The sequence below is a fragment of the Microchirus variegatus genome (genome assembly GCF_963457635.1).
Source record: "Microchirus variegatus genome assembly, chromosome: 2".
Classification (NCBI taxonomy): Eukaryota; Metazoa; Chordata; class Actinopteri; order Pleuronectiformes; family Soleidae; genus Microchirus; species Microchirus variegatus.
The window spans coordinates 28,462,273-28,476,765 of record NC_139803.1 but is presented as its reverse complement, the minus strand read 5'-3'; the positions used below and the strand labels follow the sequence as shown (position 1 = coordinate 28,476,765).

Genomic DNA, 14,493 nt, shown 5'->3' with positions numbered 1-14,493 from the left:
GTCTCTCTCACTCAGATTTCTGTCAGTCTTACACACACACGCAGGGAATAAATTAGTCTTGTGCAGTCAAACTGTGGCTATAACACATGATGCTAATACGATTTTGATTTGATGATTAACTCGTAACACCATTGTAGTGATAATGGTGATTTATGCAAAACCTCACAGTACAGCCTTGTCACAACACTCTTCTACGTATACACATACACCTTCATCACACAGTGAAGCCTTAAAGATAATTCAGTGTTTTTTTAAGGGGGTTTTAGTGAAAAGGGCTTGAACACACACAGGACACACACGGTGGTCGGTGGTTATGTATCGGTGTAGACACGGGCAGCACGGCACAGGGCCAGAGTGGTGCATTTCCCTACTCCACACTCCACACACTGATGCAAAACAACACGCTAGTACTGTTGTGACGCACTGTGTGGACAGCACTGACGGAATGCCAGAAAATAGTCTCAGCTCAAGGTCCACTTGCTCTAAATAAAAGTAGTCAATTAAAGTTTGAGTTAAAAGCTGGGTTAGGCAAGATCGATCCCACATTCCTCCTCTCCCCTCCAGGTTCGTGAATACCACTCTCAGGCTGCATTTATTCTACATTTTCTTTTGCAAACTGCATTTTTCAAAGAAACCAGAAAAAAAATCACATTTAAGAAGCTGAAAAATCAAAATAGTTGATAGTTCATTCAGTAACTGGTCTTTGCAGCCCTAATTCTAACACATATTAAAACAACTCTGGATGTGTGTATGCCAGTGTAAACAGGAAGCATACTCCACAGTGATGAAATGTAAGAACAGGGATTTCTGTGGTGAGGCTGAAAGTGTTAATAGAGCTTTCAGTTCACAGCCAATAATATCTCGGTTATAGGAAGATGAGGAGTTCCTGCGCTAACTCAGTTGCTCTGTGATTGGTCAAAGTCAATCACAGGTCTAGTTTCCCACAAGGCTGCAAACACAGCCGAGTTCTCTCTCACATCACTTAATTTACAAAATTATTGTCTCATAATGCCAAAAAATGGATTGACTATCCAGCTTTAAGACTGTTTTGTAAAACATATACACTTCGTATTTCGTCCATTACATAACCAGGGTTTCAATTTAAGCGAGTGCTCGCCTTAAACGAAGGGCTTTTAGCGACTTTTAGGAAGTTGCAAAAGCAGCTCTGTTTAATAAAAGAAAAAAAAAGAAGATCCCATATCCAGCAGGCTACCTTCTGTATGTCTCGCCTTTGTCCAGCTACACAGCCACTTGTGCCCCGTGTAAACAGACTATAATGCTAATAGTGATTTTGTACAAGTCTCACTTTTCACACTTCTGCCTGCAGGAGGCAGGAGAGCCTGAAGCTGGATGTCACCTCATGACTCCAGGTCTGTCTGTGTTTCAGAGTTGGACTCTGCTATGAGCGTCGCACTATTATCCAGAACTTATTTAAGCTATAAGACTGAGAGCTAATACAATTCTAGCTTTGAATTAACCAGTGGTTTACTTTTATGATTGTGGCTTTGAAAAGGTTTGAAATGTGTTCTGGTTCTCAAGATAGATTAGGGAAATGAATTTATTTATGTACATTTAAAGGGATAGTTTATGTTTTTTTTGAAGTGCAGTGGTATGAAAAAAAAAAAATCTACCCCATCGTAAGTCTATGAAGAATATTTTAGCACACATTTGTTTGACAACCGCTCACACCACTCCACACCAAAGTTCGTAGAGAAAATCAGCGATTTTACATCAGTTTCCATCCATCCATCCATCATTGACCAGTTGACATAGGGTGAAAGGCGAGACGAGGTCGTGTACCTCAGTGACACAAATGTGGCGGCAGTAGACCAGCAGCAGTGTCCCTGAAAGCTTAAAATGCTAGTTTTCTCTATGGACTTTAGTGTGGGAGAGTGAGCGCTATACAAATGTGTGTTCCCACCTGGAAAATGCTGTTTTATAGTAAGATAATGTATTTTTTAAGATATTGTCCCAATCGACAGCCATGTTTTCATACAACCACACCTCAAATAGTTGTCACTTTGAGTTTCCACAGACCCTGGATGGAGAAGCTGACTGAGATCTAACCAAGCTAGGATGTTTTTTGGGTTTTTTTTTTAATAAGCAAATGTTTTAGGAACCGTGAGCAGGGGGGGAAAAAGCATGTTACTTTTGAACAGGTGCCGGTTAATTTCCCACTTGTACACAGGATATCACATGGGGCATTTTTAATTAACGTATGAAGTGATTTTACTTTCACATGCTCCACGTTTGGTTGGATCACATAATTGGGTCAACTTGTTTACAGCAACTCTTGAGTAATCAACAATTAACCTGTTGAGTTTCATCCTGGGTTTAATGTGGAATATAATACATTTAATTTTAATTCAGTAGATTATATGGAAGATCATTTCCTCCAATAAAATAAATAATACATTGATTATTATAAATAGAAACGGTTGACAAATGTATTTCAAGCCATTATTTTTTTTCTTTTCTACTGCATATATTTATTTTCATCATTATGGTCTATAATTTCCCTCCCTTTTATTGGCTTAAATGGGCTTCCATGTATGCTCCTATAGGAATTACATGACAACCATTCTGTTGGAAAAGCATGTGCTGCAGTCGTTGTAGTGCTTTGATAGAGCTGGTGTCTACAGTGCAGTGTGCACAGTCAAACTCAGGACATTACACGGACGTCTGATTTTGTGTATGTGCATGTTGGTGTGTTTCAAACGCACGGTGAGAGTGAAAGTTTTGTAGTTTGCCTTTTATGAGGACTTTGCTGCTAACATGGAAGGTTCTCGTAACGTCTGCCGCAAAATGTACTGTATCATTCAGTCTGTCAACGTGAAGTAGGAAGTGCCTGCTACAGTCGCTCTGTTGTCTGTGGTGTTTTATTCTTACCGAGGTCTCTGAATTTTTGAGGTTCCTGAATTCAGAGACTCGGAGCAACCTCACCAACCCTGCCCCCCGAACAAAACTGCTACTTTTACCTTTAATAGCACCCCTGTTGTATTTGTTACACAGTAAATCAGTCGTACACATATTACCGTTTCAGCTTGAACTGTAGACATGTTGCTGTGCTGTTTGTTTGCGCAAAATACTATGTAGAGTGTTGTTATCAACTGATATTGCTAGTATTAGTAGGATTAGAACAGCACCACATATGGTCATGATCGCTGTAGAGTTTTAGCACTGCCATAGAAATACGTTGTGGTTAGGAAGAGTACGAGTATTATTATTGATTATTTGCTTGATCATAAAAGGTCGATCAGTTACAGTTCAGATCTTTCTACTCCTAATTTATGCTGCATCTATTACCACCAGGTGGCAGCAACAGAGTTTAGAGATGACATTTAGGAGGTTTCTTGAAGCTACTATTTTAAGCTTTAGATTTCGCACCAGTGATGACATTTAACAGGGTCTCTGAATGCATCTCATTAGCTTCTCTAATCAGCTCAGCGCATGGTGAACTCTGCATTACTGTAATTATGTCTCATGCGCTGGCGTTTAGAATACTCCTCGAACAATACCATTGAATATTAAAATAACAGTTTAGCTTGAAGTGTCAGTGCGTCCCTAGTTGCACTGAGACTGGACTTTTGTTTAGTTGTATGCATACTGAAAATACTGGAAGACTCCAGGGTTAGTATTTTGAATTGAAGTCACCTTCTTCAAGACAGAACTTGAGGAGCAACTGGTTCCAGAAGTTTGCGATCACCCTACCTCTACTACAGTCTCCAAACAGTACTTTCATCTTTAAGCTTCTCCCTCTGCAGGGGTCGCCACAGCAGACCATCTAGCCACATATTTAATTTTGCAGAAACTGACACACACTTAGGATATCCACATCAACCCTTCTCAGCTGAACGTGGTTTAAATTGGTAAACCTTTAACTGCACACATTATCAGGTTTTCAAAAGTTGCTGTTATGGGCAAACTAGCTAGACCTTAACCTCTGTGCTTGGATTTTTCTCTCTAAAATACTCTTTGGGAGTATTTTCCTTTGTATCGTCTTTACTTCTGGAACCATAGATGTTCTCAATACTGTATCTCTTCTCTAGTGTCCTTGAATTTCAGATAAAGAGCCTGAGAAAATGATTTCAGCTCAGACTCCCCGATACATTTCCCTTTACTCGAATCAACTGACTGGACTTCCAACAAATTGGAAGGAATGATGGTCTGTGATGAAGATTACACACAGGTTTCACAGGTAGTGTGTGATAGTTTCTGTTGGGTCTGTTGTGTAAGAGCTTTAGGTCGTGTCCAGATTTGTGCCTTGATTCTTGTGAGAATCTCCCTCTGTTATGTTTTCGCTTGACTGCTATGAAAGGAAGACGCGGCTTGTGAAACTTGAGATTGAGAAAGAGGCTAATGTGCTAAATGGTTTATTTGGATCAAACTGTCCAAAGAAGCTGCAACAGTACTTAACCTTTATCCCCTACACATCCTACACCGTGTAAAGGTTTGGTGTCAGCCATTGTTGGATACTTTTTGTCTGCAGGAAACACAGACAACCGGTCGGAACAGCTTTGTCGGAGAGCTATTTTTTAGAAACTTTCTACTTGCAATTTGTTTGAATAGCACCTACTGATCTTAATGTTGGGGTGGAGCTGTTTGTGTCTATCGTCAGAACTGCTTGTCCAACTCGAGATCTTTCAACACCAGTGTTTCTCTAAACAGGGTCTGTGTAAAGTTCCCAGATTGATCGATTGAAATGACTTATTTATTTTTGAACAAAAACCTTCACAGTTCAGTGAATAAAAAATAATTATCTTGTCAATTAAATACTTTATCATTTATTGTCAAATTATTCCAATTATTCCACTAGCGATCCCAGAAATAAATACTTTTTTGTTTTTGTTCTCGACTTGAGAACGTTTGTTGTACACACCATAGCTGCTTTCAGACGTGCCCTCTGAGTTCCAGACATTTTCTAGAACTTCTGTCAGTTTACAAATCAAATCTGTGGATAATGTCTGATTGGGTTCTTGTGAGAACACAGCCGGTGAAACTCCAGATAATTGACTATATGCTCGGAGCGTCACGTACAGCTTCCGCCAGTTCCTTCCGCTCAGTTAACATAAGCATTTACAACTTCTGCTGTTGATCAAAAACTTTCCTTTAGTAGATGTTTTAGTGGCCCTAAAATGTAAATCTTGTGAGGGGACAACAGCAGAGCACGTTGTGCAGACACCAACTGTGGAACATCTTTGGCTGACAGCTTAACGAAAATAGTTGGGCTGACTTATTGAAAACCAGGAAGTGATCGTGCATATAGTCAATTAACAGTGAGGGAGTGGGTGATGCTGTGTTCCTTTGTATTTGGAACTTGGGTCATTGGTTGTTCCCCTGAACTCCTCGGAAACTCAGAGTGTGCGCCCATCTGGGTGATTCTTCTGCTGTGAACACATTTCACGTTGACAATCGCGTTCTTTAGAGACATTTTATGGACATAATGTCTAATGCTGCGGTCACACCAAATATGAATTTTTCATTGCCCTGCACCATTCGCGCCACAATATATACATACGTATATGTGTACATATACATATATTTCAACTCCAGTAAATGGAGTAAATTACGTCACGCTATTCGCACCACCTGGCCCAGCCAACACAAAATGCGCATTTACTTGCTTACGTCCGGTGTGGCCACAACATACAGCTCTCCTCCAGGCTTGAATAGAAGAAATTGAGCTAAGAAAAAAAAACAACAGACTGCCTTTTGAAATGTCAATCCTCAAACCCGTGGGCAGATTACAGCCACGTTCACATTTGAAAGATAAAACATTGAATGAGTGTCTTTGTTGATAGCAGCAGACAACATTTAACATGAGTTGGTCAGGGTAAGGTCTTTTTTTAGGGGAAAACAGAAGAAGAAAAATCTATATTTTTTGCTTAGTACAAGCACCATGATGTAATTACCTCAATCAGAACCTATTTTACTGTCAAATGTTCTATTGTTGTAAAATACAATTATTTTGTGAAGTGTAAAGTCTGACTTTTTTTTTCTTCTTTTTTTTTAACAAACAAAAAAACAAAGTAATGTTGGTTCAGAGCGTGTTCATATATTATTGTGGATGATCTTTTTTTTTGAGGGCATTGTTTTGGATCGTACTTTTTGACGCGGGATGATAAAGCAGACTCTTCTGGATACTGTTGACTTGTCACACACCCTCTTCATCTTCCTCTTAGTTCTCTGACGGCTCTTTGGTTTGGATTCACTCGACTAATGAATCCGACTTGTGTCACTGTTCATTTCAGTTTGACTCTTAAATTAACATAGGGGATTTTGGTTTGAGGGCTTTGTTTCATAATAATTGCTGACCCTTTTTTTTTTTTATAATACATACACATGAAATGTGGTTCATGATCTTTTTGGTTTTAAACGATATAAGTTTTTCCAAAAAGGTGCAATCAAAGAACATTTCTAATGTATTTCTTTTAATCGTGTTATGTCTTCTCCACAGTTTGTTGGGTGCCTCCTGTTATGTAAATATTACTGATTAAATTAATTTAAGTATTTCTGTCCGTTCTTGTCATTTCTTAATTTTCTTTTAGTCTTGTTTTTCATGGGGGAGCTTTCTTCCTGCATAAAAGTTGCATGTCAACTGAATATACTCGTCTATCTGAGGTATTGTCTGCTGTTGTTGGTACCACTTTGTGTTCTTCCAGAGTCTGATTATAGCCTTTTGGTTTGTTTGTTTGGTTCTTTAAAAGCGTTAAAGAGAGTACTACCCTCTCTGTCTGGGCTCTGAACACATTTCATGTCTAATATCCATACAAAAGTACCTGTAGTAAATGACCAAAGTCATGCCGATAAAATTAAACTGGACAGTAAACATTACTCAAGCTATCGCAATCGTTTATTCAGCATATTTTAACAATGAAAAACAATATTGTGGTCGCAATTGTTCCAAGAGAAAAATCTAAACAAAACTGCATACCAGTGTGTCCCAAGTCCTTTAAGCCTCTCTTCAGCTATGAAGAACCTTAAGATTCACACATTGGCTGGTGCCAGAAGTTCACAAATGTCAAAACTAGTGATTGAGAACATTTACTCCTCAGGAAAATGTTAATTAATGATCCAAATTAAAGACAAACGTAGGCCGACTTTCCATAAGCTTCCATTGACACTGAAACTTTTTGTAATCAGGGGAGTGGACCGCAGCTTTCGATACATATGGTACTTCCTGCACCAATGTCCATTCTTACTGGTCTGTCTGTTCACCAGGCAGTTTTGGGATTTGCTTTGTAGAGAGTGTAGTCTTCTTTTCTGAAAAAGGCCACTTCAGTTTCGTTTGCTGAAATGATGAAATACCAACATTAGCATTGTGATGAAATGCATGCACTGCAGTTCATCGATAGAACACTTACCAACACCAGCAGCTCGAAGGGTTTGGCCATCTTGCAGAATGAGGTTTTCATCATCATCCAAGGACATTACCAGCTCATTAGTCTGCAAGAAGAAAATGTGTTTCCACTTAGAAATGTTGGATTACTGACTACCACACTTTTCAACGTCTAAATGGCTCATCTCATTCAAGTTCCGAAGGGTTGTTTCTTCAGCGATAGTTCTTTTTCATAATATTCTTTTCGATGTCTCACTATGAGAAGCAAGCAGTTACAAGGAAATGTGTACGCTAGATATAAGGGCAGGGGCTCAAGCAGCCCTTGGGCCTTGTGTGTGCATGTGCCTGCATGGCCAGGTATGTCCCATTAGGGAGCAAGCAGATAAAGGTCTGCAGCTGATTGCAAGAGTTGAATTTGTATTTGATGGCTTTTCACTGAAATGTTCAATGAGGTCCAAAGAGATGACAATGCAAATGAAGAAGGCCATCATTCTGCAAGACAACTAGCTCTCTTTTTTTCTTTCCTCCCTTTCCAAATCAAGAATTACATTACATTCTTAATTCATTAAAGCCCTACTTTGTTATATGGAAAAAACTAAGTAGTATCTGTGTGTGGGCTCCTAACTGAGAAGATATTATTTACAGCTTATTGTGTAACTAAATTCCAGTTCCTTTAAATGTGTCTAGTGTCCACTGAGAAAAGCAGACTGATAAATGAAGCCTTTCACTGTCATATGTCACACCATACCTTTATTTAAACAGACAGACAGACAGATACCTTTGCTCCATGTGCTTGGTGAATAATTTTCATCGTGTCTGAAAACACATGAACAAACATGTCATTTTTTCCGTGTATAATTCCCACAGGTGAAACAGAAAAGAAGCACATCAGATTTAGAGCATTTAAAACAGCATTTTTATAATATATATATTCTATGTACTGTGATACTGTAGGTTACAGTAAATTAATGAATGTTGCCTTTTCTGCTACTGTTCACCCATTTCACATTAAACAACCAAATTCTGTTTTTTTATTAGTTAGAGCATAATAAAGCAAAAGCAAAGCAGAAAGAATCAGGGCTTAGAACATGTTTCAGGCATACATACCATACGTGTATTTTCTGAAGGGCATAAGAATACCCGGTCTTCTAGCAATATCTGGGAGCGGGGGGGGGGGGGGGGGGGGGAGAGAGAAGGATGATTTGAAGTCATATTAAAATGGTAAAGGAACGTAATGACTTAGCTCGCACTCACCGTCTCTGACCAGCTGCATGAAGTCCTGCAACGTCTGCTCTAAGCAGACACCGTGGAAAACGACTGCTTTGAAGTTCCTGTGCTCGAAGGATCTGATGAGACGGACGGTAACCACCACCGTTTCTGCTGCTTCGGTTGCTGGAGACACCGCACGGTCAACCATGGTGTTATGCACTTTATACCATGGATGTGTGATAAAATCTAGCTAGATCACCGCCCCTTTGGCACCGTTCATTCTTACGAAGCTGCTCACCCAGAGCGCATATGCAAGAAAAGTTTCGGACTTCCGCGTTTATTTCCGGGTTATGGGGTAGTGTGATTCCCACAATGCTTCTCGGCTATGTGAACGAGCCGTCGAGACGTCCGCGTTATTGACTTGGCAGCGCGCAGACACATTTATGGGCTAGGATGTATTTGACTTCCGCCCAGTCTACTATCAGTCGTGTATTCGCGTCTCCCTTAAACACGTCATCTTTATCTCCTCATCAAAATAGTATTTCTAGGTCACTGTACATTTTATTTCAAGTTCTTACTATAACAGAATAAATCTCCTTTGCAGTTAAACTAGACTCTGGTTTACCCTAGTTACTAGGTGACCACCTCCAGACAGACGTAATAACTTTAAACTTAAGATATATTGTAGGGCTGGACGATTATGGCAAAAAATAATAATCACGAGTAGCGATTAGTGCTGCACAACTTGCAACAATTTACAACATGCAAAAAAATACACAAATAACACGCGAAACACGCGCGAGACACTTTGTAAACAACTTACTTTTGCTCGATGTCAAATTGCAGCCAAAGTGTTTCCAGGTAAGTGATATTGTCCTGTCTTTCTTCTCAACCAAAGGCTGCCTTTCTGTCATGTTTTCAATTGCTCGCTCCTCATATTATTATATTATCCACACACGTCACAGGTGCATTCAAGGTGTCCTTCTAGCATAGGAATTTCCATACAGGCGCATTAATAGCTTTTCTATAATATAATAAATATTATAATGTAATGTAATGAGATAACAAAAGTGAAATAATGATTAAAATCGCATTAATCGTCCAGCCCTACTATCCGTGTTTTTATTTTCAACTAGGCAGGGTCGAATGAAAAAAGCGGTACAGGGCAGGTAAAGGGGTAAAATTGCTGTACAAAGCGGGACAGGTGGTCCGACGCACTATGAGGAGTCCCAGTGACTCCGCTGGTCAGTGCTGCCACCTGCTGTCCATTTTGTGCAACAGCATGTCTCAGTGTGCTTCTATGTAAACTAGTTATGCTGACACACAATATACAATACAGTTACAATAAACCAAAAAGTGACTCTCACGGGAAAGGACACACAAATAAATAATATCTCAACAAAATTATTACCACTTACTTTGTGAGTATCACATACTCAATTGTATGACACTGTCACTTGGCTGGGCACGTTTTGTCTTTTATCAGCCTGTGGCAGACTCATTAACCTGCCAATGTCAACATCCCACCAGTTATTATTTAATGAAATGATGAGTCGCTCTCTTTCATGTATAACAGCTAAATGCTGCTGCACTGTATTTGGTTTGAACTCTGGGCTTGACTATCTGACCTGAGTCAGTACATATTATATTCCTTTAACATGTCATGTCATGTTTTCAGTGTAGGCGTGAGCTCTGCTCGGTGACGTGTGGTGAGGTTCATGACTAGTGAGGCACTGATGTACAAATATATGAACCCAAAATATAAGCTTATATTTCAATTTTCACCTTAATTAATACATTTAGTAGTTTTAAAAGCCTTTAATTTCACAGTTCCATACTGTTCAACAATACGATAGCATATATGTCAAATGTCACTCTTATAAGAGCTGTTTCTGTACAGTGATGAGGTCAGAAACCTGGTTGAATTTCTCCAAACAAACAAAAAAGTGCATTGGGGTTCAAGAAATTGCACGAGTTGACTAAAAACTTTCTTGTCTAAAGGACTTGAGATTGGTTTTATCACTAATTTAATGGAAGCTATATTTGGGGGTTCAGGAAATGTGCCTGAGTGAAGTGAGCAATTTATTATGTGCTCGACTGTCAGAGTAGAGACAGACATGAGGATGTTTGACTAATATTAAAGACAATGTGATGTCGACCAAGAAGATACAAATCAAATGATATTCAGACAAATAATACAAATTAACAGGGAAAAATACAAAGAAGCAAAAATGTTAAGGGAATATTTTTATTCCATTTGAGCTGCACAGAAATCAGCAACAAGCAGGTTATTTTAACATTTTGAAGTCATCAGCGTTAAGAGTCAACTCCTCCACATCAATGTCTTCTGTCTGTCCTAACCTCTGCTGAGTCTTGTAGCGTGGCTACCAGTCCCATGAGCTCGGGTAGCAACACCTTTAAAACAAAGCCAACATATAATCACATTCCACACTCAAATAAATGTACAGGCTATTTTTGCTACATCTCAACTTACTTTTGACCACCAGGGCAGGTAGCCTGTGGTAGCTGAATTTCATACCCATAGCATTGAGGTCTGCAGTGTCGATTCGATGCTCCAGCGCAGGGAAAAGCCTCATTGTCTGCAACTGTAATCACAAAAGCAAAACACCTTAACCGTCAAATCACTTTGCTGTAGCATGACAGTAAAAATGTGCAGATTTGAGCTGCAAAAACACACAGTCATGTATCAAAACTTACCATAAAGCAGCAGGAGAACGACGAGCACCAAAACAGCCGCGCGATAAAGAGCCATTCTTGCTTCTGAAACTGTTGTTCCAAAACGATGATGAGATACATGAAAGTTGTCTGAGTTAAATACTCACTGCAGAGAAGGGGAAGAGTCAATTAGGTAACAGGAGGCAGGTTTTGATTGGTCATGTTTGATGTCAGTTATTTGTTCTTCATGCTCTCCCAAACCTGAGGACTCCCAGTGTTGTCATTCTTTCAGAGCATGATTTCAACCTGAGAATTCCATGAAAATAATCAAATGCTCTCCCTATTCTCTCTAAAATTCTCTCATATATTTACATCAGGAATTTTTTTTCGTTCATTTATTCCTACTGCGATCATCTTCCCACACAAGGATCACAGGAGGAGCTGGAGCCAATCGTACCATAACCGTAACCGTAAACCATAACGCAACGTAGAGACCTGGAAAATCTTCATAATAACTGAGAAACGGAAGATCGTATCCACTGTGTGTGCATGCTCACTGTCGCTAGTGTCATTGGATTTTCATAGGATAATGCACAAAAAACAGGGTACATACTGTTTCCATACGAACCTGTCATGAGAATATGTTGCACACACACACACACACACACACACACACACACACACACACACACACACACACACACATACACACACTGGTGTTTATGTTGTGTGTGTATGATGTTGTGATTTAATACATTTGTACTTTTTATCACTTAAAGGAACACTCTTCTGTCTTTTGTGCATGAATATTGTGACAAACGTGGGTTGAGAGAGTCAGTGCTCAGATTCATACCTTCATTACTGTTCAGTTGGCATATCTTTGATATTATAGTCAATTACATTACAGTACAATTATTGAGACTGATTTTAAAGGCATAGATTGATTGTCTTTTCCCTGTTTTCGGGGTGGTGCCCCAATCTAAAGTCAATTAATATTGAATTCATTTTTCTAAATATTAAATTTAATTTAATTTTTTTATTAATAATAACAATAATAATAATAATTGCCACTATTGTTGATCCCCTACAAGCGTTACAACACAGATAGAGAAGGTCCTCGTTAGAACAGGGATCTGAACCGGTGACCTGCTAACGGCCACCACTGCACCACCACGTTTCTTCTCTGTGAGATGAATAAAGTATCTATCTATCTATCTATCTATCTATCTTCTTTTTCTAGTTCATTTAAAAAACGAAACCTCTGGAAGTGTGTGATACATTTATTCAATATGTTATATTTTTGTTATTGTCTGTTTTCAGCAAATGTCCTCCTTGTAAGATGGTAAGACGTGTGAGAAAACAAATAGCAGTCAAATAATGCTGGCAGGACATTAATATTAATATTTCTCTTTTACTGTACATCAGCCTGTGGCGTACACATTCACCTGCCAATGTCAACATCCCGCCAGTTATTATTTAATGAAGTCCCCTTCATGATCCTGTCCACGCTCTTTACTCTTGAAACATCTACATGTCATTAGACTGTGAAGCAGAAAAAACCTGAAGAACACACATGCAAGCCAAGGCAGTATATTCAGTGTAAAAAATAAAATAATAGAAAGAAATAAAACAACATGTTAGACCAAAATAGAGCATAAAATATGACAGTGCAGCATAAAAAACATTTATTTTAAAATGATTAAAAGAATGTACAGTGCAGTGAAGGATTCAAACTTAAAGTGCTTTAAAAGAGTTCAATCATGAGCATTGGAGAATAGAAATGTTTTCAACTTGGGTTTAAAAACCATCACATTTTGTGCTGATTTCAGTTCTGTTGTTATATCGTGTTCCACTTGTGTGCAGTATCTATCTAGAAAGCAAGTTGTGTCTGTGACGGGCATATCTCGCTGAACGTTAGTCAGATCGACCTAGGATTTTGGATATGGGTTGAGCATGGCCCGATGGTGTGCATCCTTGATTTCCAGGCAGGCAGCGGCTCATCAGTAGCAGCTGTGCTGTCTGGAGCGTGGAGGTGGGAGTGAAGAAGCTGTCCTCACGGTGGGTGAGACATTTTAACACGGCTCACCGCCAGAGGCGTCACTAGGTTTTAAGGACAGGGGAGGCTTAGCCCCCAAGAGACACACAGATGTGAGCGAACATAGCGCTCAAACAAATTTCACAAACAGCTTTATCGTTGACACTTTCTTGGCCTGTTCGCTCTTCTTCTTCTCTCTCTCTCTCTCTCTCTCTACTCTGCCTCTTGATCCATCTCTGGATCCCCTTCCTCTCTCTGACTTGACCTTGCCTGTTGATCTATTTCTCCCTCAGCATCTCCTTCTGCCTGACCCTTCAAGCTACATCGAAACACAATGAGTTGAATTAATAACTGATCAACATAGAGGCTAAAGCCATGAACTTAGCTCACAACAAAGTCATTGTTTGCTCCCAAATATTTTGAAGTCGCACAGATTACATTTTGGGCACATATGTAACTAAAATTAAGTTGCAATTTCAAGCCCTGAAAAATATTACTTAATTACTTAAATTAAAGTAATATTAAGATACTGTTGAAAATATTTGGGTCAGGCTAATTTGTGCTTTATATAAATATCTTGGCTTTCTCCACTTTCTAATCATTACTCTCCTCAATGAAAGCTCAAGTTAAATAAGTCTTATATGGTGCACCTTGACTAAAATGACATATCTCATATTCATTGAGTTACATAAAATTCCAAGAATGTCTGGATCATAATTGACTCTATCCTGTGAAATCCTTTAGACTCACCTTTCCAGTAGAGGTCTCTCTCCTCTCACTCCCTGTGCTCCTCTGCCCTGACTCCTACAGGTCAATAGTGATTATTATTAGTGTATTATTATTATTATCCACTGATGATAATCATACGTGAATGAGCTCAGCTCCTGACGCACGGTGTGCATCCATGCCTAAATTGAGAAACACAGCTGCAGAGATTGTCTATAGTGTGCAAGCTAGGTTTATATTTTTCAAACAGGGAGCACTTGGTTCATTTATTACATGGGACTTTCTGCTGTTAGCTGTTAGCTGTTAGCTGGGGGCTGGAGCTAACTAACTGTTACTACCAGCAGTGATGAATACTTACTTTCTTGAAAAACTTTCTGATGTCCATTCTTGACGTTATTCTGCTGCTAAGCTGCTGTATTCGCTCTGTGTGCTTCAGGGTGCACACACGCTGCACGAGTACAATCAAGGTAGCAGTCAAAACGTGGACTGGATTTTCAGTGATGTGGGC

General features: G+C 39.3%; 1 protein-coding gene across 1 annotated transcript; it reads right to left on the bottom strand.

Moving 5' to 3' along the window:
• Positions 1-6,896: 6,896 nt before the first annotated feature.
• cUnh2orf76 (chromosome Un C2orf76 homolog) lies at positions 6,897-8,823 on the bottom strand. Its single transcript, XM_083909824.1, has 5 exons — positions 8,594-8,823; positions 8,447-8,497; positions 8,118-8,155; positions 7,365-7,446; positions 6,897-7,291 (listed from the first exon to the last, which is right to left on the bottom strand). The coding sequence occupies exons 1-5, from the start codon at positions 8,754-8,756 to the stop codon at positions 7,215-7,217; spliced, it is 411 nt and encodes a 136-aa protein (XP_083765950.1). The 5' UTR covers positions 8,757-8,823; the 3' UTR covers positions 6,897-7,214.
• Between the last annotated feature and the right edge of the window lie 5,670 nt (positions 8,824-14,493).